Source organism: Tachyglossus aculeatus, chromosome 18 (genome assembly GCF_015852505.1).
Source record: "Tachyglossus aculeatus isolate mTacAcu1 chromosome 18, mTacAcu1.pri, whole genome shotgun sequence".
Classification (NCBI taxonomy): domain Eukaryota; kingdom Metazoa; phylum Chordata; class Mammalia; order Monotremata; family Tachyglossidae; genus Tachyglossus; species Tachyglossus aculeatus.
In genome coordinates this window covers 29,174,084-29,201,690 of record NC_052083.1, presented here as the reverse complement: position 1 = coordinate 29,201,690, position 27,607 = coordinate 29,174,084, and the positions used below count along the sequence as shown (strand labels likewise).

The following is a 27,607-nucleotide window of genomic DNA, read 5'->3' as shown; positions in this document are numbered from 1 at the left end:
ATTTACTTGTTTTGGGGAATTTAATTGTCATTACCTTTTTAATCTTATATTTAGCCTGGCCTGGTAGAAAGAGCACGGGCCTGGGAGTATGAGGACCTGGTTCTAATCCCAGATCAGACACTTACTGCCTGTGTGACCTTGGGCAAGTCACTTCATTCTTCCTACGCTTCAGTTTCCTCATCAGTAAAATGGGGATTCAGTACCCCTCTCCTTTGTGAGCCCCATGTGGGACAGGGATGGTGTCTGACCTGATTACCTTGAGTCTACCTCAGCGTTTGGTACACGTTAAGTGCTAAACAAATGCCATTTATGAATTAATATTATTTTTGTTATAATATGCTCCTTGCAACTGAAAAGCTCATTTAACTAAAAAGAAATGAGTAAATGTAAATTAACTCCCAATGCAGAACCAAAAAGCTTTTCAAAAACAGATGAGCAAACCTCTGTCTTGCCTGTGTTGACCTCAGGTAAATCATTTTCCCACAGTCATGGCAGATAAAACATTTCAAACATTTTGCAAATTGACAGTAGTACTGGTTCAAGAAACCATCAAATTTTTTTTATATTTTGTTGTTAAAGCCACAGATTCCATTAAATAATTTTACAGTCTTTGTTAAAAACATTTAACAGCAGTACAGTAGATTATTTGGACACAAAAAATTTCAAATAAAGTACTTAAAATTCTCTAGCACTGACCATGATGTTCTTTTCCTTCCTTTCCTTTGGAATCGCACTGTACAGTTAAGAAGATGAAATGTAGTATTCCGTATTTGTTAAAGAGCCACAGGAAGAGTTTTTTGTTGTCACTTTTGCCTGAAGCAGTAATACCAGAACTGTGCCTATTAATTCTCTAGTATTTTAGAGAAGGAACTGCAGTTAGTAGATGGCCTTATAAGGGACTGTGGTTGATTCTTTTTTGGTAGCATAATCACCTCAAATATTTGCCTGAATTTTGGCAGCTATGGAATCGTGCAGAGAATGGCCTTGCTTAAATTCTGAAGTGCTTTCGCTCCTGCTAGGCTCTCCTTGAAATCTTCTAAAAAGAAGGTGGTACACAGTTTTACGGATATTGCTTGACATAAGAAAATACATGACTGGATCCAAACAGCTGTTGAAAGCTGAGAACACAAGCATAATCTCATTGGTTTTGTGAAAAATCTTTCTCCAGTAACAAGACGTGTTCCGTAGCTGAGACGTGATATAGATAAACCGAAAACCATGATAGGGGACAAAGCATATAGTGAAAATGATCAGTACGATAAAGGAATTGCGGGCTGTCTTTGCATATTTCCTTGAGTTGGGAAAATTTGACCTTTTTTTGGAAATGCGCAAAAGATTTTTGGCAATTTTAGCATAAGAAAGGATTAGCAGAAGGAAAGTGAACCAAAACAGGATCACTAGGATGAAGTTAAAAATTGCCTCCCCTTTCGCCCTCTCCCTATTTCTGTAATGGAAACACATTGCAGGCTCGCTCCTTCTCTTAATTGAGAAAACAAGCATTACCAAAAACCCAAGCACTGCAAATGTCCACACGAAGCAGCAGGAATAAATGCTGTGCTTAGGGGTAAGTCCTTTATGCTGCTGAAATGAACGGTTAATTTTGACGTAACGGTCCAAACTTATCAGTCCCAAAAAAGTAATACTGATGTACATATTCATGTAAAATAGGAGGCCCACGACTTTGCAGAGAACCACACCGAGGGTCCATTGATCTTGGTTAGTGTGGTAGAGTATTCGGAAGGGGAGGCAGAAGATGAGGAGGAGGTCAGCAATGGCCACGTTAAGGAGGTACACCTGAATGGAATTCCTCTTGCGGTGGATGCCCAGAAACACGTACAGGGCGAGAATATTCCCAGCCAATCCCACCACAAATATGAAGGAGTAAAAAGTGATCAAGGTGATGGACAGTGACGGTTCATACAAGAGGCAGTCGGATGGCCCTGAGTTATTTCCGCTCTGGCCACTCTGGTTATCTGGGAAGACGGTGACACGAAAAGAGAAAGGCGCAGAGGTAGCTGACGCCGCACCCATAGTCAGGAAAGGTCCACTTCTTTTGGCCGCTGTCTTTCCGATCCGAAAAGGGAAAGTGAACCGGTAGGCTCCACGTGATACCAAGTTTTTGTGTCCTCTTGTTGGGCCTGTAGAGCATAGACATCAGAAAGTTACTGACTCCTCCTCCTCTCAGGTTTGCCACCTTACCAGAAGTGCTCCTCACTTCACTTTTCTTTTTTCTCACTTCCCTCTAGACAGTAATCTCATTGTGGGCAGAGAATGTGTCTACCAACTCTGTTATATTCTCCCCTCCTAAGTGCTTAGTACAGTGCTCTTCACACAGTAAGTGCTCAATACATACAGTTAATTGATCAGTACTCATAGATCGCAAAGAGAGTGGCTGCAGGCAGAGCAATCTTGATTTTCAAAACGTTAGTTGGTAGTCCTCTAGCCTTTATAATAATAATGATGGCATTTATTAAGCACTTACTGTGTGCAAAACACTGTTCTAAGCACTGGGGAGGTTACAAGGTGATCAGGTTGTCCCACGGGGAACTCACGGTCTTAATCCCCATTTTACAGATGAGGTAACTGAGGCACAGAGAAGTTAAGTGACTTGCCCAAAGTCACACAGCTGACAATTGGTGGAGCCGGGGTTTGAACCCATGACCTCTGACTCCAAAGCCTGTGCTCTTTCCACCAAGCCACGCTGCTTCGTCAGAGTTAAGGTACTTAAGAAACCCCTAAGTACCATATCAACAAATATACAGAAAATAGAGTAATAGTGGTTAAGGAAGGTGTGGGGTTTTTGTATATAAAGTAACTGCTTGAGACCCCTAGTGTAAGATGAAGAGTTTCTGAGGGAAGAGTGGCTCCTTGAGTGCAGGAATCACATCTAACAACTCTTGTACTTTCCCAAATGCCTAGTATAGTGCTCTACATACACAATAAGCCCTCAGTATACACCATTGGTTGAGTGAATGAGACCTAAAATAAACAAAAATCAGCTCTAAATCATTCAGTTGTATTTATAGAGCACTTACTGTATGCAGAGCACTGTACTAAGCACTTGGGACAGTACAATACAACAAAAAACAGTGATGATGATGATGATGATAATGTGAAATGCTAAATGTAGTATTTATTAAGTGCCCATTGTGTGCCAAGGACTACACTTAATCCTGGGGTAGATACACTACAGTCAGACACAGTCTCCCTCCTCCCTCCTGGATCTCTTGGTGTCTCTCCGCCTCCACAGTAGAGTGTTTATGTTGAGCCTCCGTTATTGTTTGAGCAGTGGGGTTGGCGTCTCTAAAAATAGGGCGTAAATGAAGAGAGATCATCAAAGTACTTGACTGTCCTCAGGCCATTTCTGCTCTTGTGGAAGTCTTCACAGAGAGCCCATCCATCCAGGAACAAGGGCTCAGTCCATCTGAAGACATTTTCTTCCCATTTACACTTCTCAGCAATCCATCCTATTTCACCCTAATCCAATTTACAGAGAAAAATCAGGAATTCACCAAAGCTTTAAGAAGAAAATAATTGAGGGGATGGGATTTTTTTTCTTCTCTGATAATACACTGAATGCTATAGCCTTTTTTTTGGCTGAGGTGCATTCCGAAGAAAGAAAATAACACATAACATTATAATCCGAGATGACTGTGCAAAGGAAAAATATGATCAGTAAGGCTTGTTTTCTTGCAGGCCATTGCCTATAATTTTGTGATTTTTATAAATTAATGCCACAATATGCACATGGATTTGAGAAGATGAGAAAGAATTGTTTTCCCAAAGAGTATTTATCTCTTGATCAAGAGTGAAGAGTTTTTGTAGTTTAGTTGGCTGGTTATAACAATTTTCACTTGTGGCCCTGACGTTTTTGAGTGAATGGTAATGGAGTCTTGCAGAACGTTTAAAAGTGCAGAAATCTGAATAGCTTTATCGTAGAGATGTCCTTCAGTTTGTAGATGAGTTCTGCTGGCAGTGAGCTTGTGACTGGGGATGTTTGTGTCAAGTGGTAAATCCCTTTCACGTTGGCCTTTTTTACCCTTGTAAATACAGTTGTGCACGTGTTATGACTCTTTGTCATTTGAGATAAGCATTGCTTAGACACCAGTTTTCAAGAGGGGAAAGTATATGCTACTACCAGTGAAAGGTGCCCTTGAGTTATCGAAGCATCATGGCCTAGTGAGCCTGGGAGTCAGAAGGACCTGTGTTTTAATCCCAGCACTGCTGTGTGACCTTGGGCAAGTTACTTCACTTCCCTGTGCCTCAGTTCCCTCATCCGTACAGTGAGCATTAAGAGGGTGAGCCCTCTGTGGGACAGACATTGTGTCTACCCATTTGTCTTGTATCTACCCCAGTGCTTAAAACAGTTCCTGGCACACAGTAAGTGCTTGATAAATACCATTATTGTTATTATTTTTTTACAGTAGTGGTGGTGGGTTGCACGCAGCCATCAACACTCCCTCTCCCAGATCCTCTGTGCCCCCACAGGAAAAACTGTGAGGTCGACAGTAAGGAAAACGGGTGCATTATGTGATCACAGAATAGACTTTTTCTGAGATGTCAGCAGCAGCAATTAATCAACCAAGAGTAAACTGAATGCATACTGTGTGCAGAGAATATACTAAGCTGCTGGGAGAGTACAGTACAGCAGAGGTGTTAGACACGTTCTCTGCCCACAAGGAGATTAAAGTCTACAGCGGGAGATAGATGGTAAATTATGGCTATGTACATGAGTTCTGAGGATGAAGTAAATAGTGATGGCTTAAAGGGAATAAACACAAATGCAAAGGTGATGCAGAGGGGAGAGCTAGTAGGGGAAACAAAGGATCAGTTTGGGAAGGCCTCTTGGAGGAGATTTGATTTTAGCAAGGCTTTGAAGAAGGGGAGAGTGGTGGTCTGTCATAAATGAAGAGGGAAGGAGTTCCCAGACCAGAGGGAGGGCATGTGGAAGAGGTCAGAGTGGAAGCAAAATAGATGAGGTCGAGGAACAGTGAGTAGGTTGGTGTTACAGAAGCAAACTCGGCTGTCATAGGACATCAGCAGGTAAGGTAGGAAGGGGAGAGTGAGTGTTTTAAAGTCAACAGTAAGAGGTTTCTGTTTGATGTGGAAGTGGATGGGCAACCACTAGAAGTTCTTGAGGAATAGGGAGATGTAGACGGAACCCTCCCCCATCCTGTAAGTAATCTTGAAGGATGGTCTTCAAAGTGGCTCAGAAAAGGAGATATACAGACGTACGTTCAGTTCTCATAGGATCTTGGAGCGGATAGAGGTCAGGAGGTCAACTAACTCTGCCTCCTACTTCTGAATAATGAAACCATTCAGGACTGGAAGAAAGAAAGAGAGGGAGAGGGCTTGAGAAGGGAAAAAAGGGATGAGGAGAGTGTATTTAAATCTATGCGGGAGGCAAAGTAGAATATCATCTCAGTCAGGCCCATTGGGTCCATGGCTCCTGGGCTGCCTCTTCTAGCCAAACCCCTAGAGCCCCCCAAAGAACCAAACCCGTGGGGTCCTGAGCTGTGATGATCACCGACCCCCCTCCCCCCCTCCTCTCTTTCACCCTCTCCTCCCTGGTTTCTTGGTGTATAAGCCGGGCCCAGAGAACTCAAAAGGAGCATCGAAGCAGACCCTGACATACTGAATAATTCAGTATTTCAGCTCCCCGGTGATTGAGAAGTTCTTCCTGACTTCCCACCGCTATCCCTCCTGCTTTAGTTTCACCCCGATTCCTCTTGTTTGGCCATCAGCACTCCTGTAGAACAACTGGCTGCTGTTTTCCAGGCTTTTTTGTTGCTTTCTTCTGAGCCCCCTCCAGTTTCTCCACATTGTCAACAATCAGTGATATTTTACTGAGTGCTTACTGTGTGCAAAACACTGTACTAAGCTCTTGGGACTGTCTGCTGCAACACTGGGTAGCATACTTTGAAATGGGTGTGATTAATGCAGAGTATCTTGGAAGGAATACCACCCAATTCTGGTATCTCACACTCTTGGTTATTGAACCCAAAAGCATACTGCTTTTCATGAAATGCATTAAAATTGCTGATGTGTGGTCAGCTTCTGGGCACCTATGACTGCCAGGTATTATTTAGCTATATTTGTGTCCAGCCAGATTTTTTACTCCCAGCTGTAATTGGCAGAGTTGGTTTCTCATAATAATTGCAGTATCTGTTAAGCATTTACTATGTGCCAGGCATTATCCTAAGCACTGGGGTGGGTATAAGCAAGTCATGTTGGACAGAAAATCCCTGTCTCACATTGAGCTCACAGTCTTAATCCCCATTTTACAGATGAGGGAACTGAGGCCCAGAGAAATTGTGATTTGGCCAGGGTTACACAGCAGACAAGAGGCAGAGTCCAGGTACTTTCAATCCCAGGCCCGGGCTCTTTCCACTAGGCCAATTTGCTTCTCTGTGCTCCAGCAGAAACTCCAGGTCGTACAGCAGATAAGTAAGTGGTGGAGCCAAGATTAGAACCCAGGTACTTTGGACTCCCAGGCCTGTGCTGTATCCACTATGCCACCCTAAGTACTTACCGTGTGCCGAACAATGTACTCATGACTTGGGAGAGTACTTAATCTTATATATGCAAAGTGGCATTTCAGTCAATGGTATTTTTCAATTGGTGGTAGGCACTGAGCGTTTACTATATGCAGAACACTGTTTTAACCACGTTTGTCCCTATTTGTCTACCCCAATGTGCAACTGAAATCTTCCTTTTGTGTTACATAATAATTGTGGTATTTAATAAGTGCTTACTATATGCCAAGCACTGTATGAAATGATTGGGTAGATAGAAAATCATCAGGTCTCACTTGGGGCTTGCAGCCTATGTAGGAGGGATAACAGGTATTAAGTCATTCTGCAGATGAGGGAACTGAGGCACCGAGAAGCGAAGTGACTCTCCCAAAGTCACACGGCAGACAAGTGGTAGAGCCAGGATTAGAACCCAGGTCCTCTGACTCCCAGGCCCTTGCTCTTTCCACTAGGCCACGTTGCTGCTCTGTGAACTGTGGGAGCCAACTCCACCATTTCCTGGGGCTCCCCTACTGCACTCACTCTTGCCGTCTTCCAGATGTGCTGCTCCTTGGGCAAGAAGCAAACTTTGGGGTGTTGGGGGTATTCTTCGTAGAATGTAGGAGAAGCAGCATGACCTGGTGGAAAGAGCACGGTCCTGGGAATCGGAAGCCTTGGACTCCGATCCCGGTTCTGCCACACTTGTCTGTGTGTAACGACTGTGCCTCAATTTCCTTATTTGAAAAATGGGGATTAAATCCTCCTCCCTACTACTTGACTGTGGGTCCCATGTAGGACAGGGATTGTGTCTAACCTAAAAATAATAATAATAATAATGGTACTTGCTAAACACTTACTATGTACCAAGCACTGTTCTAAGTGCTGGGGTACATACAAGTTAATCAGGTTGGACACAGTCCCTGCCCCACCTGGGGCTCACACTTTTATTCCCATTTTACAGATGAGGTAACTGAGGCACAGAAGAGTGAAGTGGTTTGCCCAAGTTCACACAGACGTGGCCACAATGAGATTAGAACCCAGGTCCTTTTGACTGCCAGGCCCATCCTCTGTCCACTAAACCACACTGCTTATTCTCTTGAATCTACCCCAGCCTTTAGTGTACCACTTAGCACATAGTTTTATTAGGGTGAGAAGTGCTTGGAGAAAGAGTGGGTGTCACTAAACAAAAAACTTTGACAGCCACAACCTCAGTGTGCGATCAGATGTGGTTGTCTTCAACTGAAGGGCAGTGAATTTCATATTACAATCCTATTTACTCAATCATGTGGGACTCCGTTCCAGAGGTCTTTGATTCAGAGTTGCAAATTGGACTTTTTTCAACAGGTTACAAGATATAGGCAGCACTTCCTTCATCTGAATAGTAAGTCAGTAACCACAGCCCTAATCTATCAACTCCTCTAAACTCATTTATCTGTTCTCAGCCAGGAAAGCATTTCTGTTGCTTTAGAAATCAACATTAGCAATCTGTTCTCTGAAGTGGCTTTATATTTCTCCTTGTGTGAAGAGCTTACAGGGTCTTATATTTCAGAAAAATTTGGCTGTCCAACATGGCTTTTTTGTAATTAAGAGAGTTCTGAATATCCAGGCAGAAGACCTGATTTCTAATTCCTGCTCCTGCACTTACATGCTGTGTAACCTTGGGCAAGTATTTAACTTCTCTGTGCCTCAGTTGCCTCACCTGTAAAATGGGCACTAAAGCTGTGAGCCTTCTGTGGGCAATGGACTGTGTCTAACCTGATTATCTTGTGTCTACCCCCAAGCTTAGTTCACTGCATGACTCATAGTAAGCACTAAACAAATACCATTAAAAAAAAACAGCAGGTACCAGTAGACTGTAATCTCCTTGTGGGCAGGATGGTGTTTCCAACTCTATTGTATCATACTTTCCCAAAGCGCTTAGTTGAGTATTCAATATATTTGTTCATTCAATCGTATTTATTGAGCACTTACTGTGTGCAGAACACTATACTAAGCGCTTAATAAATTTCATTGACTGATAGCAGATCATGTGTTTCCTAGTGCAAGCTCCGAAAGAAGGTGCCAACTTTTCTTGCTGAGTATGGTGGCAAAGGGGAGTGCAGGGGTCACAGTGTGTGTAAGGCCTGGCAGGAGACCGACATCACAGAGATAATCAGCTGGAAAGTCGCCTCTTGGGGTCTCTTCAAACCTGATGGGAAAATGTCAGGTCTTGCCTGACAATGCAGCTCCCACAGCCATGTGCGGGGCGCTCGTCCCCATCGCCCCCCAAGACTGGGCACTGATGTCTCCGAAGAGATAAATGATGCTTGGCCTAGTAGAAAGAGCACAGGCCTGGGAGTCAGAGGACCTGCGTCTAATCCCAGCTCCACCACTTGCCCGCAGTGTGATCTTGGACAAGTCACTTAACTTCTGGCCTCAGTTTCCTCATCTGTTTAGACTGTGAGCCCACTGTTGGGTAGGGACTGTCTCTATGTGTTGCCAATTTGTACTTCCCAAGCGCTTAGTACAGTGCTCTGCACATAGTAAGCGCTCAATAAATACGATTGATGATGATGATGAGCACTGTACTAAGCGCTTGGGAAGTACAACTTGGCAACACATAGAGACAGTCCCTACCCAACAGTGGGCTCACAGTCTAAAAGGGGGAGACAGAGAACAAAACCAAACATACTAACAAAATAAAATAAATAGAATAGATGTGTACAAATAAAATAAATAAATAAATAGAGTAATAAATATGTACAAACATATATACATATATACAGGTGCTGTGGGGAAGGGAAGGAGGTAAGATGGGGAGGATGGAGAGGGGGACGAGGGGGAGAGGAAGGAAGGGGCTCAGTCTGGGAAGGCCTCCTGGAGGAGGTGAGCTCTCAGCAGGGCCTTGAAGGGAGGAAGAGAGCTAGCTTGGCGTATGGGCAGAGGGAGGGCATTCCAGGCCCGGGGGATGACGTGGGCCGGGGGTCGATGGCGGGACAGACGAGAGCGAGGTACGGTGAGGAGATTAGCGGTGGAGGAGCGGAGGGTGCGGGCTGGGCTGTAGAAGGAGAGAAGGGAGGTGAGGTAGGAGGGGGCGAGGTGATGGAGAGCCTTGAAGCCGAGGGTAAGGAGTTTCTGCCTGATGCGCAGATTGGTAGCCACTGGAGATTTTTGAGGAGGGGAGTAATATGCCCAGAGCGTTTCTGGACAAAGATAATCCGGGCAGCAGCATGAAGTATGGATTGAAGTGGAGAGAGACACGAGGATGGGAGATGAGAGAGAAGGCTGATGCAGTAGTCCAGACGGGATAGGATGAGAGCTTGAATGAGCAGGGTAGCAGTTGGGATGGAGAGGAAAGGGCGGATCTTGGCAATGTTGTGGAGCTGAGACAGGCAGGTTTTGGTCACGGCTTGGATGTGAGGGGTGAATGAGAGAGCGGAGTCGAGGATGACACCATTGTTGCGGGCTTGTGAGACGGGAAGGATGGTAGTGCCGTCAACAGAGATGGGAAAGTCAGATTCAGTACCTGATCTCCCTCCCACTTAGACTGTGAATGCCATTTGGAACAGTGCCTCTGTCCAATCTGATTATCTGGATCTATCCCAGCTCTTAGTACAGTTTTTGGATCATAGTAATCAGTTAACAAATACCACACTCGCTGTTATTATCATTATTATCATTGTAATTACTCAACAGACTTTCCCAAGAGAACTCACCCCCATGCCCAAGCCTCATCTGACCCCACCTACTTGTATGACAGTGTTCTGAAACTCCATTAATAATAATAATAATAATGGTGATGGTATTTGTTAAGCACTTACTGTGTGCCAAGCACTGTTCTAAGCTACCGTGGCTCTTGCTCGTCTATTAAACTGCATTCTCTAGGTACCTTTCCCCCTGCCTCTTCTGTGCTAACCAAAGGAAGGGAAGATGAGGTGGAGAAAGCACTTTAACTGATAACGCTTTGATGATTTCATTTGATTTTAGCTATAATAATAATGATGGCATTTATTAAGCGCTTCCTATGTGCAAAGCACTGTTCTGAGCACTGGGGAGGTTACAAGGTGATCAGGTTGTCCCACAGGGGCTCACGGGCTCACAGTCTTAATCCCCATTTTACAGATTAGGTAACTGAGGCTCAGAGAAGTTAAGTGACTTGCCCAAAGTCACACAGCTGATAAGTGGTGGAGCCGGGATTTGAACCCATGACTCTGACTCCAAAGCCCATGCTCTTTCCACTGAGCCATGTTGCTTCACTATCTATGCGAAGCAGAGTGGCCTAATGGATAGAGCACAGACCTGGGAGTGAGAAGGAGCTGGGTTCTAATTCCTTTTCCACCATGTGTCTGCTGTGTGACCTTGGGCAAGTGACTTCACTTCTGGGCCTCAGTTCCCAATCTGTAAAATGGGGATTAAAGACTGTGAGCCCCATGTCGGGCAGGGACTGTGTCCAACCCGATTAGCTTGTCTCTACCCCAGCACTTAGAACAGTTGCCTAGCACACAATAAGTTCTTAACATGCCACAATTACTGTTATTATTATTATTACTATCTGATCCCAGCACTTAATTAGAATCCACTTGGGGAGGGGGAATCATCAATAATGCACTCCCAAGAACCTTGAAGAGTGTGCGCCAACCTACATTCACCTCCAAACACACATTGTTCATTTGGTCGTATTTATTGAGCGCTTACTGTGTACAAAGCACTGTACTAGGAGTTGGAGACTGCAAAAGGAAACACCCAACTAGACATCAGAGAATCAAGTGCCTCAAAAAGAGCAATCACTATGTTGGGGACCGTAAGTCTTTAGACTGTAAACTCACTGTGGTCAGGGAATGTGTCTGTTTCTTGTTACATTGTACTCCTCAAGCACTTAGTACAGTCTGCACACAGTAAGTGCTCAATAAATACAATTGACTGACTGACTGCAGCCACTGGGCAACTAGGGCCGAGAAGGAAGGAAATATTGTACTTCCCAAGCGCCTAGTACAGTGCTCTGCACACAGTAAGCGCTCAATAAATACGATTGATTGATTTGAGAACATTATGGGTTATTGAAGCAGTAGCTCATTTTGATAGGAAATGCCGCCTTTTTTGTGACGCTGTCAGCCCTCTCACACCGGATTAAAGGCAAACTGAAACTGTTGCACAAGCTGGAAAATTTCTTAATGTTGGCATAACATATGATTGACCATAGAATAAGAAGGAAGAAAAACCGAAGTGACCTGCATAAAGAAGTATATCATTGAGGTTTGTGTTCTGGGGAGCAAGAGAAATTGAATTTTATCAAGGGGAGAAGGGACAGAATGCAGTTGATCCGGAAAGCTTGCGCATATTTTCTCTAGACTGTAAGCTCGTTGTGGGCAAAATGTGTCTGTTTATCAGTGTATTGTATTCTCCCAAGTACTTAGTACAGTGCTTAGCACACAGTAAGCGCTCAATAAGTACAATTAAATGAATATTTAATCTTTTGGTCCCCATTTACGAGTCAGGCTTTAGGTGTGTTTCATTGATGGTAATACTAAATAGACAGATGAAGTTCTAATCGGAAGAAAATAAATGACTATATTTACCTGATAACGCTCCATCAGGGCAGCCACCTTGTACACTTAAATCGCATGCTACGAGTAAAGTGGAAAATGAACACTTTTAGTGGCCACTTTGTGCAATTAGTAAACTGCATTTCAAAATAGATTTGCCTTGCCTTTAACAGGCAAAGAGATTTTTAGTTCAATCAGCACCTGTTTCTAGACTGGTTTTGTATTCTGTTTAATCCCTAAGAATTATTTCATGTATTCATTAAAGCTCCCTTTCCTAAGTGGATTTATTTAGCAACCTCAAACTGAAAAGCAACGATTAACTCAAAGTAGTCCAAAAATGTTATATGTGTCATAGACTATTCCCGCACCTAAATTGCTTGAAGGTATTTGCAAGGCTTTAGGTATCTTGTTCTAAAGGAATTTATCTTGGAATGCTTAAAATACAGTACACTGATAATATGCTGAAATTAAGCTAACAGCATATGCAGATAATTCCAAATAGATTATTTTGAGTAATTGCTCAAGGGGTTCTTCAAAGTACATATCCAAAAAGACTTTTAGGGCATTTATTCATTACATGTGCTTGAAAAGACACCTTACAATTTACCAAACACTCCTAGAATATTTACTAATTTAGAGACCATTATTTCTATTTTTATGAAGGGGCAGAATTCAGGTTTTATGACCATCTTGGAAACAAAATTCCCCAGTTCAGTAGGATAATGTTATAACCAAAAGGCAAGCACAGTCATCATATTATTAAACAGTAGCAGTTATGGTAACATTTTAGTGGAATTCGAAGAAAGTACTTACGCTTTAGTCATTCTCGGTGCTTTCTCCTACAGTGTGGTAAGTAGCACGTCTTTCATTAAATGGGAAACTTTTAGCCAAGTTATCTCAAGTCACTTGAAGTGGCGTGTCAGCATTTTCAGACTGCTTGTTCCTCAGTCGCGTGGTGGTGCAATATACTGAGGGTGTTCTTCTCCTTTTGTGCAGCATGTTCCTGGGCTTTTTTAGAATTTTCTGACTAACACACTTGAGACTCTTTAGCATTATCAAAGCCTTTTGTTGAACCATAAAAATAAAACTTCTTGCTCTTAGGACCCATTTGTAATGCTTGCCAAATTGCATGCTGATTGAAATCTTAGTATCCAATGCACTAAGTTCAACATGGCACATCAGTCAATCACACAAACAAATCAAACAATCAGATGGTATTTATTGAACACTTACTCTGTGCAGAGCACTGTATTAAGCACTTGGGAGAATACAGTATAACAGTAAACAGACACATTCCCTGCCCACAATGAGTTTACAGTCTAAAAGACAGTACAACAGAATTAACAAAGTTCCCTGCCCATAACGCCTTACAGTCTACATAGCTGAATAAAATCTGGACATAGGAGAGTTTGCTGAATATGAGGATCAGAAGGATAAACCAAAGATTTTTCAGGCCATTCATTCTAGATCATAAATTTGTCTTCTGTCTGTAATAATAATAATAATGGCATTTATTAAGCGCTTACTACATGCAAAGCACTGTTCTGAGCGCTGAGGAGGTTACAAGATGATCAGTTTGTCCCACGGGGGGCTCACAGTCTTCATCCCCATTGTACAGATGAGGGAACTGAGACGCAGAGAAGTGAAGTGACTTGCCCAAAGTCATACAGCTGACAAGTGGCGGAGCTGGGATTTGAACCCATGACCTCTGACTCCAAAGCCCGGGCTCTTTCCACTGAGCCATGCTGCTTCTCTAAGCTCGCTGTGAGCAGGGAATGTGTCTACCAACTCTGTTGTACTCTCCCATGTTTAGTAAACTACTCTACACACTGTAAGTCCTCAGTAAATATCCCCGATTCTTTGATCGGTTGATCCCAACAAAATTTTGAGTTGTTGTTGCCACTGTGTACAGCACTTATCTTCACAAAGTGCCATCCATCACAAGCGGATTGCTTTCTTCTCATTCTCTTCACATTTTTCCTCCCTTTTCCCTCCTTTTCGTCTCTGTAACTTTTGCTGTTCTTTTCCTCCTTTACCTGACCATGTGTGTATGTATGTGTGTGTACACACAGGTTTGTGCGTCCCTGTCATGTGGGTCTGTATCTCTGGTTGCGCATGCCTCCAGATGTCTCAGTTTGTGTAGCCTTAGAGGTTACTGAGAGTACATTTTGCTGGGTCCTTATCCGAGCCTGCATCTGGTTGGTTTCCTGCAGAAGTCACGGGTGTCTCTGGAGGTGTTGTTCCTGGCTGTAGACCCCACCCCACACATATGGCGGAGGCAACCACAAGGTGATAGGCTCAATCAGGTTGTCTTTTGAAGTCAGTGGAGCAGTCAGGATTTGCTCCAGAATCGTCCCAAATTTAAGGAAAATCCATTTGCTTGCAGGCCACCAGAGAGGCGATCCCAATCTGTCTTGGTAACCCATTCCAATGTTTAGTAAGTTGATCAGCAAACTGTTCCTTCTAGGAACTCTGAATCCATATTCTTGCAGCGTAACCCCTCTATTCTTCAAGATGAAGTTTCAGGTCTCTCCTTTAAACATTCAAAGTTACTTATTGCTTTTCACCTTTAGGCACTCCAGGGTATTGTTCTTGATTTTTTTTTCAAAGAAACTAAACTTAGTTTTTATGTATATATAAAAGAGGGAGCGCAGGTATTGAATCCCTATTTTGCAGATGAGGGAAATGAGGCACAAAGAAGTGAAGTGACTTGCCCAAGGTCACACAGGGAGCAAGTGGCAGAGCCAGGATTAGAGCTCAGACCGTTCATTGTCGTATTTTTGAGCGCTTACTATGTTCAGAGCACTGTACTAAGCATTTGGGAGAGTACAAAATCACAATAAACGGACACATTCTCTGCCCACAATGAGCTTACAGCCTACAGTAGGAGACAGAAATTAATATAAATAAATAAACTGTGCTTCCCAGGCCCAGGCTCTTTCCACTAGGCCGAGCTCCTCATCTTCAGAACAATCGTAGTTCTTGATCACTTCTTTTTTGTTTTCCAGCCTCACTGTGTCCTCCTTGCTTCAAAAGAAAACTCCGCGCCTGTTAAACTTGGAGGTTTTGGAGTAGCCATTCAGTTAGGCGAGTCCGGATTAGTCGCTGGAGGTAAGTGCCCTTAGAAAATTTTCTCTTCTAAACTCTCCCCTGACTCACTGTTAGACCTTGCTATCATAACAGTCAGAGAGAAAAACAAATTGACCTTTTTGTATATTTGATGGTAACCCAGTCTCTTCAATGCTTATTAAATAACAAATGATTAATGTATTTTAATTAATTGTACACAAGGGAAGTGTCTCTGCCTGTTATTTTTACTGTTTTCTGCAGGCTCTGAATGGTTTACCACTCCTAAAAGACCCAATCAAGAAACATTTTGACATCATTAGTGGCGACTCATTCATGAGTGTTTCCTGGGTTGCTATGGTTTCATCAGAATGGGAGTATAATGTCATTTGTTGTTATAACTTTGTAACCACTCACTCTGTCAATCAACTGATTGATCAGTGCTATTTGTTGAGCACTTACTGTGTTCTAAGCACTATACTTGGAGCTTGGGAGAGAATCAATCAATCAGTGGTATTTATTGAGCGCTCATATGCAGAGCACTGTACTAAGTATTTGGGAGAGTACAGTATAAGAGAGGTGGTAGACACATTCCCTGACCACAGTGAGTTTACAGTCTAGAGAACAGTACAGTAGAGTTGATAGACACTTTCCCCATCTGGAAGTTGCGTATGGTGTAGAGGATGGAAAAGGAAATAAAATTCCCTTAAGTGAATTGAACACTAAGGTTTCAAAATACTGTATTTCATTCATTCCTTCAGTTGTATTTAGTGAGCACTTACTGTGTGAAGAGCACTGTACTAAGCACTTGGGAAGTACAAGTCGGCAATATATAGAGACGGCCCCTACCCAACAAAGGGCTCACAGTCTAGAGGGGGAAGACAGACAACAAAACAAAACATGTAGACAGGTGAAAATTGGGATCCATTCCCATACCGGGAGTCGAACCCGGGCTACCTGGGTGAAAGGAATTGAAGGCTTTCCCACACTCCTTATTAATTATCTTCATTATTATTATTATTTTTTTAATTAAAAAATTGAACCAAGGGCTAGAAAATCAAAGGGCAGGTTGGTCTTCATGAATTCTTAGACAGAAACCGCAGAGTCATCTCACATGAGGTAGGAGAGCAGGGAGCTGCTTTCTGTTTCTACAAGTCTGGGTGAACTTTCAGTTAGCCAGCAAGAAGTTAAGGAATTCAGTTTTTTAAAATTCAAGATGGCATATGAACTTCTCTTCCCAATTCAATCTTCCAACATCAGTCTTCGATATAAGAGGCTTAGTTTAATGAAGCCTGCACATGGGCCCATGTTATGACGTGACTTGCCCAAGGTCACACAGCACACAAGTGGTGGAGCCAGGATTAGATCCCAGGTCCACTGACTCCTGAGCCCGTGTTCTTTCCACTAGGCTGCCCTGCTTCTCAAAAGAGTTGAAGAGGAGAGAAGAGTTGAGAATAATGCCATGGTTGCGAACTTGAGAGAGAGGCTGGTGATGGTGTTTACTGTGTGGGGATAATTTTGTTGGAGGAAGGGATTTGGGTGGGAAGATGAGGAGTTCAGTTTCACCCATGAGGTACTAATGGGACGTCCATCTAGGGATATCTTGGAAGTAGGAGGAAATGTGAGATTGAAGAGGCTAGCAAGGAAGATTTGGGAGTCATCCGCCCAGAGTCCGAAGTTAAAATTGTGGGAATTAATGAACTCCCAATAAAAGCTGGGCCCAAGCCTAAGCCAATGACATATCACCGTGGAAGGGGGAAGACAGGAAGAGGCATTACAGTCAGTGAAGGAAAGGGCATAGTATTCACTCATGACTTCAATTAATGATCCATTCTTGTGTAGAAAAGGCCTTATTACTGCATGTCTGGAGCCAGTCTGTAGAAGAGTGACAGAACAGCACAGCAAGGTTATCATTCGGTTTGATTGTTGATAAAAGGGAGCAGCGCACCATCATCCCAGGAAGCAGCATGGCCTGGTGGCTAGAGCACGGATCTGGGAGTCAGAAGTACCTTTGTTCTAATCCTGGCTCTGCCACTTTTCTACTGTGTGATCTAGGGCAAGTCACTTCACTTCTCCATGCCTCAGTTACCTCATCTGTAAAAGGGGAGCAAGACTGTGAGCCCCATCTGGGACAGGGACTGTGTCCAACCTGATTAGCTTGTCTCCATGTTTTGTTTTGTTGTCTGTCTCCCCCTTCTAGACTGTGAACCCAATTGTTGGGTAGGGACCGTCTCTATATGTTGCTGACTTGTACTTCCCAAGCGTTTAGTACAGTGCTCTGTACACAGTAAGCGCTCAATAAATATGATTGAATGAATTAATTAGTTTGTCTACCCCAGCGCTTAGAATAGTGATTGATACATAGTAAGCGCTTAACAAATTCCATCATCATTATCTTTCCAATACTGTTGCAGTACTAAAAGTACTTTCATAATCTTTAGGTGTAGTCCTATAGACTGTAAGCTTGCTGTGGGCAGGGAATGCGTCTGTTTATTGTTACATTATACTTTCCCAAGCGCTTAATGCAGGGCCTTGCACACAGGATGTGCTCAGTAAATGTGATTGATTGAATGAATGAGTGGATGAATCAATCAGTCAATCCAGAAAGAAAAAAAGACACTCAGTTCTTCTCTAATAATAATAGTATTGTTTAAGTGTTTACTATGTGTCAAGCACGGTTCCATGCACTTGGGTAGATACAAGCTAATCAGGTTGGACACACACCTTGTCCCACGTGGGGCGCTCAGTCTTAATCCCCATTTAACAGACGGGGGAACTGAGGCCCAGAGAAGTGAAGGCAACTAGAACTCAGATTAGAACCCAGGTCCTTCTGACTGCCAGGCCCATGCTCCCAGACTAGGCCATACTGCTTCCACGGTAAAACTCCTTTAGAGAATCCAGGACCACCCTTCTGGCCAGTGTACATCAATCTGGATAGAATGTGACCCCAGGTGAAATGCTTGTGAGGATATGTGACCATCAGTCACACAGTATACACTGTAGTGTGAGTTTTCTTCATCATAGAGTTTGTCAAAAATGTAATCCCCGCAGTAGAGCACTCTGGATTGTAAGCTCCTTGTGGGCAGGGAGCATGACTTCCAACTCAGTTGTATTGTACTCTCCCAAATGCTTAGTATAGTGCTCTGCACAAACTAAGTGCTCAGTATATAGAAATGATTGGCTGATTGATTATAGGGGACCTGCATTCAAATTCAGCTGTTGGTCAACAGAACTACTAGATTAAGTACCTCACCTATAACCCTTAATGCCTCTGACCTCATCATGTCCCCTTAATCCCCCCTGCATCAGCCCATCCCAGAACCCTTCCTTCCCAGAACCTTCCTCATCAATCCTCATCAATGGTATTTATTAATCACTCAGAGCAGAACACTGTACTGAGTGCTTGGGAGAGAAGAGTACAACAGAACTAGCAAGACACATTCCCAGCCATAATGAGCTTACTGTCTAGGGACGAGTTTACCCGCTTCATCCAACCCCATGCCCCACAATAATAATTGTGGCATTTGTTAAGCACTTACTCTGTGCCAAGCATGGTACTTAACACTGGGGTGCATACAAGCAAATCGGGTTGGACCCAGTCCCTGTCCCACATGGGGCTCACAGTTTTAATCCCCATTTTAAAGATGTGGTAACTGAGGAACAGAGAAGTGAAGTTACTTGCCCAAGGTCACACAGGATTAGACCCAAGGTTCCTTTGACTCACAGGCCCGTGCTCTATCCACTAGGCCATGCTGCTTCCGATCCCTGTCATCCTTTCCCAGTACCCATCTCTCCCCCAGCCTCTGCACCAGTGCCTGTCAGCTCACTCCCATCCAACCCCTCCCCACCCCTTGCACTGTCATCCCCTGCCCCCCATCACCACCAGATTCAACCAAGTGTGGCCTCTGAAACTCCTGCTCCATTATGGGAAAGCTTCCCTTCATCCTTGACCTGATCCTCACCCAGGCTCTGCTCCTCCTCGCCATCACTGAAACCTCGCTCTCCCCAGAGGACACTGCTGTTCTCACCAGAGAGAGCTTCATTTTCTCCCACTCCCCAAGACTTCGCACAAAGGGGAGGAGTTGACTTCCCTCTTCCTTCCCATTGCCACTTTTGCAGCAGCCCACCCCCCATCCCTCTCCTTCTCTTCCTCTGAAGGCCAAGTCATTCATCTCTACTTCCCACTCCAGTGATTAGTCATGACCATATATTGCCCCCTCAGGCCCCACCTCCGACTTTCTGAACCATTTTGATCCTTTCTCCATCCCTACATTGATCTTTGGGGACTTAAGAAACCAGGTGGATGCTTCCAATGACCCTTCTGCTGCCTGTTTCCTCTTAATTCTTCAACTCCAATCATGTCCTGCTCCACCTTACCCCACCACACCCACTCACTAATTTGGACACATGCTTAATCCCATCATCTGTAGTCACTGTACAGTCTCTACCCTCACTGGCTCTGAAATTCCTCTCTGTGACTAGAACCTCCTCACCTGCCTTCTCTCCCATGCACCCACTCTCCACAAATCTGTCCTGTTCCCCCTCTGGATCTCTGATCCTTTGTTCCACACCAATTTTCTAGTCATCGTGCCCCATTTGGTGTCTATACCCAAGCTGCCTTCTCTTAATTGACAAATTGATGCCCTCAACACCGCTCTCTTCACCAGACTCAACTCTCTCACTCCCCAGTCCCTCCACCGATCTCATACCTCTAGCACTACAACCACAGCCCACTTCCTCTGCTCCTGTACTCGGGTACGGAGTGCTGTTGGAGGAAGTGCAGACCCCAGGCTCACCTCGTCGATTACAAATTCAACCTCACCTGCCCTTTCCTCAGGCCGGCAACAGCACATCTCCATCATCATTGACTCCCATATCTATTCATTCATTCAATCATATTTATTGAGTGCTTACTGTGTGCAGAACACTGTACTAAGCGCTTGGGAAGTACAGGTTGATTGCCTGCCCCAGCTCTTCCAGACATTTAACTCTCTCCTCAAACCCCTGCCCCCACCATATCTTTTCCCTAGTGGCCTGGTCATGTACTTTATTGGCTTGGTCTCCCTAAAATCTCCTTTGTTCCTCTTCAGTCCATCCCTCCTGCTGCCCTCTTCGACTCTTCCATCTTTCCCAGCAGTATCTCAAGAGGAGATTCCCCTGCCTCCTCTCAAAATCCACCCCCTCCACCTGACCTCCGACTCCATCCCTTTTCATCTTATCAGAACAATTTCCTCCATCCTTCTTCCCTTCCTGACCACCATTTTCAACTATTCACTTTCCAATTTCTTCTTCCCACTACTTTCAAATATGCCCATCTAATTCCTTCTGAGAAAATCCTCCCTTAACCTCATGGCTCCCTTCAGTTATTACCCCATCTTCCTCCTACCACTCCTTTCCAAACTCCTTGAGCAAGTTGTCTAGACCTATTTCCTCCACTTCCTCTCCGCCCAATCTCTCCCTGACCTTCCCTCTTTTCCCTCCCTTCACTCCATGGAAACTGCCCTCTCTAAGGTCACCAACGACATTCTTGCCAAATCCACCAGCCTCTACCCCTTGGCATAATGGAAAGAGCAGGGGCCTGGGAGTCAGAGGACTTGGGTTCTAATCCCAGCTCTGCCAGTTGCATCCTGCATGACATTGGGCAAGTAACAACTTCCCTGTGCCTCAGTTTCCTGAACTCTTAAATGCGGATTCAATACCTCTTCTCCCTCCTACCTATACTGACCGCCCTCCCCCCCGCCCCATGTAGGATAGGGGCTGTGTCTGACCTGATTAACTGGTGTCTACCCCAGGGCTTAGAACAGTCCCCGACACAGTAAGTGCTTAACAAATATAATAATAGTAAATCATCCTTGACCCCTTGACTACCTTCGATACTGTGTACACCCTAATTCTCCTTGAAACACTGCCCAATCTTGGCTTTACTGACCCTCTCCTCTCCTGGTTCTCCTCCTATGTCTCTGACTTCTTCTTTTCAGTCTCTCTTGCAGGCTTCTTCCCTGCCTCCCACCCTCTGACAGTGGGTGGCTTTCAAAGTTCAGTTCTCATCTTTCCCATCACTGTAGACTGCACCACTATCCTCCCTGATTCATAAGCCTGTAGCCTTGGCATTATCTTTCAATCATTTCTGTCATTCAACCCCCATATTCAATTTGTCCTGTATCCTAATGATTTTACCTTCACAACATCACTAAAATCCACCCTTACCTCTCTATCCAAATGGCTACAGAACCATTCAGGCCATCCTCATATCTGAGACAATTACTGTCCCGCCCCCCTTCAGAGCCTTATTGAAGGCACATCGCCAAGAGGCCTTCTCTGACTAAGCCCTCCTTTCTTCCTCTCCCACTCCCTTCTGTGTCACCCTGACTTGCTCCCTTTATTCATCCCCTGCCCAGCCCCACAGCACTTATGTACATATCTGTTATTTATATATTTATATTTGTCTGTCTCCCTCTCTAGACTAAGCTCGCTGTGGGCAGGGAATGAGTTTGTTTATTGTTATATTTTACTCTCCCAAGCACTTAGTACAGTGCTCTGCACACAATAAACACTCGATAAATGTGATTAACTGTCTGACTGAGTACTACTGTAGCAATCCAAGCACTTTCGTCCTGCGGTGATTACTGCATCTGCTTCTTCAAGGTCCTCCTTGTCTCCAGTCTCTCCTTACTCCAGTCCATATTCATCCATTCATTCATTCAGGTGTATTTACTGAGCGCTTTTCTGTGTGCAGAACACTGTACTAAGTGCTTGGGAAGTACAAGTCGGCAACATATAGAGACGGTCCCTACCCAAAAACGGGCTCACAGTCTAGTCACTCTGATGGCTGAATCGTTTTCCTGAAAAAACATTTGTTACCATCTCCCCATTCCTCAGGAACTTCCATTGGTTCCCATCCACCACCACATCAAAAAAGAAATTCCTTACCATCAGCTTTAAAGCACTCAGTCAGTTCGCTCTCTCCTACCTTGCTGATTTCCTACAACAATCCAGTCTGCACACTTTGCTCCTCGAATGCCAATTTGTTCACTGTGCCTCCATCTCATCTATCTCGCCTTTGACCACCTGCCCACGTCCTGATTCTGGCTTTGAACTTCCTCTTCATTCATATATGACAGACCGCCACTCGCCCCCGATCCAAAACCTTATTTAAGTTACAGCTCCTGTTGCATTGTTTTCTCCCAAGCTCTAGTATGAGACTCTGCACATAGAAAGTGCTCAATAAATACCATTGATTGGTATTGATCTCCTCCAAGAGGCCTTCCTGAATTAAGCCTCCCTTTCCCCTACTCCCTCTCTCTTCTGTGTCATCTGTGCATTTAGATCTGTACCCTCTAAGTACTTTCTAGAGTGTGAGCCCACTGTTGGGTAGGGACCGTCTCTATATGTTGCCAACTTATACTTCCCAAGCGCTTAGTACAGAGCTCTGCACACAGTAAGCGCTCAGTAAATACCATTGATTGATTGATATCCACCCTGCCCTCTGCCCCATAGCACTTAGGTATGTATCTGTCATTAATTTATTTTGATATCTGTCTCCCATTCTAGACTTGTAAGCGCCTTGTGGGCAGGGAATGTGTCTGCCAACTCTGTTATATTGTACTGTCCTAAGTGCTTTGTACAGTTCTCTGCATACAGTAAGCACTCAGAAAATACCACTGACTGATTGATCATTTTTCTGATGTGAATAGCAGGTGAAAAAGTCAAATTCATAAGTATTACCCAGGATTAGTAGCTTTTCCTCTAAAACAGGGAAATAGTGTAGCGTTTCAGTTTCAAGTGCATTCATTCAATCGTATTTGTTAAGCACTTACTGTGTGCAGAACACTGTACTAAGCTTTTGGAAAGTACAGTTCAGCAACAGATAGAGACAATCCCTACCCAACAACGGGCTCACAGTCTAGAAATTTATATCTCAAATGAGATTTACAGCAACATTATTGATGGAAGGGCCATTTCTTTGTAGGCTAATATTTTTTTCAGCCAATCTGTGAACTCAGGTTTTGGGAATTGTGAGTTTGTTACCCAACTTGTAATTTAGAGCTTGTAAATCAGAGATTAGAAATGGCCTTCACTTAGTGTTTCTTAATAAGGCATTGAATTCAAGAATAATAAGAAATTGAATGACCAGTTTCAAAATAAGTTCTCTTTTCAGGAAGTGGTTCACTGACCTTTCAATTCTTTTTTTAGCTGCATTTATTAAGCTCCTCAGTTCCAGTAAGGTGTTGTTTCTGTTGTACAGCTCAGACTTAAAATGATTGCAATTTATTGGTAGTATCTCTAGTAGGAAGGGAGGATTTCCCTAGTCAGTCATTTGTATTTATTGAACATTTACTGTGTGCAGAGCACTGTACAAAGTGCTTGGGAGATTGTCAGTCATTCGCATTTGTTGAGAACCAACTGTGTGCAGATCACTGTATTTTTTTAAAAATGATATTTAAGAGATTATTATGTGCCAAGCACTGTTCTAAGCACTGGGGTAGTTACATAGTAATCAGGTTGTCTCATGTGGGGCTCACAGTCTGAACAGAAAAGTTAAGTGACTTGCTCAAGGTCACGCAGCAGACAAATGGCAGAACCAGGATTAGAACCCACATCCTCTGACTCCCAAACCCGTGCCCCTTCCACTAAACCACACTGCATGGTAGAGTACAATACAACAGTAAACATATACATTCCCTGCCCACAGTGAGCTTAGCGGGGAGACAGACATTAATATAAGTAAAATTATAGGTATGTACTTAAGTGCTGTGGGGTTGAGGGGGGGGTAAAGAGAGCAACTCTCTGCTACTTGCCTGTGGGTAGTTGTAATCCCCTGAATCAGTCCAGCAGTAGTATTTATTAATTTTAAGATCCTTAAGGCCAAAGATTACATCTTTTACCTCAGTTGAGAAGTAGCATAACCTAGTGGATAGAGCACAGGCCTAGGAGTCAGAGGGTCTTGGGTTCAAATCCCAGATCTAGCACTTGTCTCCTTTGTGACCTTGGGCAAGTCACTTCACTTCTCTGAGCCTCAATTACTGCATTGCTAAAATGGGGGTTAAGACTGTGAGCAAGCCATCTCTGCAAATCAAACTGTAAATTCATTGTGGACAGGCAACATTTCTACCAACTCTCCCAAGCACTTAATTCATCATCAATTGTATTTCATCAATTGTATTTATTGAGCGCTTACTATGTGCAGAGCACTGCACAAATTCAGTGCTCTGTATGCCATAAGCCCTCAATAAATGCTACGGATAGGTTGACTGATTGATTGAAATCAGGGATCACCCCAAGTCCCTGCAATTTGCTAGTGTTTTATGGCACCTTGAAACAAGGTAGTCGCTCTCTCTGGTTCCCAAGGACCATATCTGGAAATTGGATCTGGTATTTTGAGCCAAAAAAAAAAAAGTGGAGGTGTGAAGCTTTGCATCAAGGATGTGAGGCTTTGTTCCTCCTCAATGTTTTGACAAGAGTATTCGGACAGTCGGGCTTTGCTAATTGATAATAACGTACTTGTTTCAAATCTGAGCTTGAGTGCTCGGTGATTTTCCTTTTATCGGGCATCAGTGGTATTTATTGAGTGCTTACTGTGTGTAGAGAATTTTACTAAGCGTTTGAGAGAATACAGTATAACAGAGTTGGTAGACATGTTCCTTGCTACAGTCCAGAGGGAGAGATAGTCGCTAAAATAAATTCCAGATATATATGTAAATACTGTCATAAAGACATTTCCTTCTCCAAGAGCTTGAAACGATAGAAGCGGTGTGGCCTAGTGGAAAGACCTTGGGGCTTGAGAGTCAGATGTCCTGAGTTCTAATCCTGCTTCCACCACTGCAGTGGGCAAATAATTTAATTTTTTTGTGACTCAATTTCATAATCTGTAAAACAGAGCTTCAATACTTGTTCTCCCCCCTAATTAGACTGTGAGCCCCATGTGGAACAAAGTCTATGTTGGCCCTGATTACCCCAAAGCTTAATACAGTGCCTGATGCCTAATAAGTGCTTAAAATACTCTTGGTTCTTATTATGATGATGATGATCATGATCATGATCATGTAACTGAAAAAAGAACTGCTGTCTTTAGTGACTTCTTTTTTGGTTGTTTACTTATTCCAGGTTCCTTTTACATTGTATATTCCTATTTGGCCTGGTGTTACCAAAAATTTGAAGAACAGTAAAGTTTGCCCTGGTCCCCAAAGTGTGAGGACTCTAAGTTCTACTTAATGGGTTTTAAGTGTCTCAACACGTCTTAGGCAGAAAGATGTACAGTTCATTTTCAATACTGATTAAGAAGATGAACAAATTTTTCACTTTTCTGAGCTCAGCCTCAAAGGGAAAGGATCATCAACTGGAATGAAGCTTTTCCTGCCCATTTTGGATCGTAGTGCCACACTGAATTGCAGCAATTGGCAGGAAAATCAGTCACTGAAACATTGTGTTCTTCTGTTTCCCTATAGGGCGTGTAGGAACACCTCATTTTATGGCCCCGGAAGTGGTGAAAAGAGAGCCCTATGGGAAGCCTGTGGATGTCTGGGGTTGTGGAGTGATCCTCTTTATCCTGCTCAGTGGGTGCCTGCCTTTCTACGGAACCAAGGAAAGATTGTTCGAGGGCATCATTAAAGGAAAATATAAGGTAAATCGCATCCTAGAAACAAATCTTCTGCAGGGGTTAAAGTTGGTAGTGAAATAATTTTTCAAGTTACTGTGCTCCTTTCAACTGTTGATCGCTTGACACTCATTAAGTCCCACAGGCAGAGTAGTAGTGGAAGTAGCATTAGTTGAGGGTGGTGCACTGAACTTGGCACTTGGGAAGAATAAAGAAGTGGCCTGTTCCCTAGCCCTCAAGGAGTTTACACTCTAACGAAGGGTATGCTTCCCGTGACGGCATTACCAATTTATCAGTCCACTCATCGACACTTAACTTATTGGTAAACTTTATCCTCACCTTGTTCCGAGGTGGTGGTGATGGGCTGGAGATGGGGAGGTTCTGAGACATGACAGCGTCCAGGGAGTGGGTCCTTGGACTCCATTGCCCCCAGAGCAGTGGTTCTTTGGGAGAAAAAAAATGTGGAGGCAGAAAAGATGACCACACCCTCTACAGATGCTCATTTTTCAGCCACTTTTAACTAGCCTTATCCAGCTTGGTGGAATTCTCCTCTCGACCAGGAGATTTCCACTTGGATTTCCACAATCACAGCTTTCCAGGCGAGTACCCATCCCCTCGCATCCCCCATCCCTTCGCCCCACCCTTCCTAGTTCCCTGATCTCGCCCACCCTCCCCCATCCTTCTGGTTCCCCCAACAATGCCCTGTTCCCTTGGGTTTTGCTATTCTTTTAACTCCAATCTATTTTCAAAGCCTCTGCCACTCCCACCACCATCCCTCTCTGAGTCTAATGGTCCCCCTGGTGGGATGGGTGACCAAGATCAGACCAGAGTGGGATGGGGGGTCAGGTGGTGGCCGGGGGGCAGGGGAGGAGGACTGCAGGTGGCAGCACAGAGGGGGAAAACAGCCACTGGGGGGTCTCAACTGGAGAGAGGTTGGGCTCCTTGTGCATCGTCCCACAGTGCAGTGCAAAATCACCGCTCTGTTGGATGTCTCCAGAGAGAATTGATGCCCACACCCTTTCTCTCCTCTCTTTCTCTCCCCTCTCTCCTCTATCTCTCACCTGTTTGTCTCTCCTTTCCCACTCTTCATTCTCCCTATTCTCTCTCTCCTGTCCTTCCTCTCTCCTCTCTCTCTCCTCTCTTATCTCTCTCCTGTCCTCCCTCTCTCCTCCCCCTCGCCTCTCTCTCTCTTGTTCTTTCTCTATTCTCTCTCCCAGCCCCATTTCCTCACTGATCTGGACCCACTCAACGCACTGAAAATAGCTCCTGAGGCACATCCGCATCTCTTTTCTGACTAAACCCATTAGCGCCAAGGTTCTTCAACTTGTTGAACTTTGGGAAGCTTTGGGTGTAAACTGAACTTTCAGTGACCTGGGAAGTAGTTCCCTGAGGTCCCTACTGGTCCCCTATACCCACAGACTTGTTGGACTCTGAATTTTTATACTGTTTTGTATTTATATTATTGTACACTCCCTAGTTTGCTGTCGCCAAATCTTTCTCCACCTTATTTTTAGATTGTGAGCCTCTGGAGGGTCAGGGATCATGTCCTAACTCTCACCTATACAATAAATACGATTGAATGAATGAATGAATAAGGCTAACCAGAACCAAAGTGTGCAGGTAGCCAGTGTAGCCTTAAACCTTTTGATTCATTGTCCCTCGCTTAATCGCCAAGCTTCTTTCTGTTTTTTCTCTGTAAAACCCAAAGAAGAGACACTAGGTGAAGAATTAAGTGAGGAATAAGTGGAGAAACCATGAGCCCTATAGTCCTCAGTTGGGTGGGCAGTTAGAAAATTCTTGATCCCTGAGAACTAACTTGATGACACCTTAGAAGCATGTAACTGCCAAAGTGGTGCTAAATTCACATCCCCATTTTGTGTAAACATCGGCTGTAGTTGTTTGATTTAGCTGGT

The 27,607-nt window shown here is 44.0% G+C and overlaps 2 protein-coding genes across 20 annotated transcripts in view; one reads left to right on the top strand and one right to left on the bottom strand.

Moving 5' to 3' along the window:
- The window catches only part of CASK (calcium/calmodulin dependent serine protein kinase), a 303,724-nt gene that overhangs the window by 183,073 nt on the left and 93,044 nt on the right, over window positions 1–27,607 (top strand). For all 16 annotated transcript variants that reach the window (XM_038760027.1, XM_038760033.1, XM_038760030.1 and 13 more), the window contains 2 exons: window positions 15,043–15,145; window positions 25,546–25,721. In XM_038760027.1, coding sequence (XP_038615955.1) covers window positions 15,043–15,145; window positions 25,546–25,721 — 279 coding nt within the window. The remainder of the gene's footprint in view (window positions 1–15,042; window positions 15,146–25,545; window positions 25,722–27,607) is intronic.
- Window positions 209–12,913, bottom strand: GPR34 (G protein-coupled receptor 34). 4 transcript variants are annotated; one of them, XM_038760040.1, is made up of 3 exons: window positions 12,848–12,913; window positions 12,068–12,115; window positions 209–2,138 (listed from the first exon to the last, which is right to left on the bottom strand). In XM_038760040.1, the coding sequence occupies exon 3, from the start codon at window positions 2,029–2,031 to the stop codon at window positions 934–936; it is 1,098 nt and encodes a 365-aa protein (XP_038615968.1). In that variant the 5' UTR covers window positions 2,032–2,138; window positions 12,068–12,115; window positions 12,848–12,913; the 3' UTR covers window positions 209–933. The 4 variants fall into 4 exon arrangements, with proteins under 4 accessions (XP_038615968.1, XP_038615969.1, XP_038615970.1 ...); XM_038760041.1 differs by lacking the exon at window positions 12,068–12,115 and having other exon boundaries at window positions 12,848–12,868; XM_038760042.1 differs by lacking the exons at window positions 12,068–12,115; window positions 12,848–12,913 and adding an exon at window positions 7,056–7,127.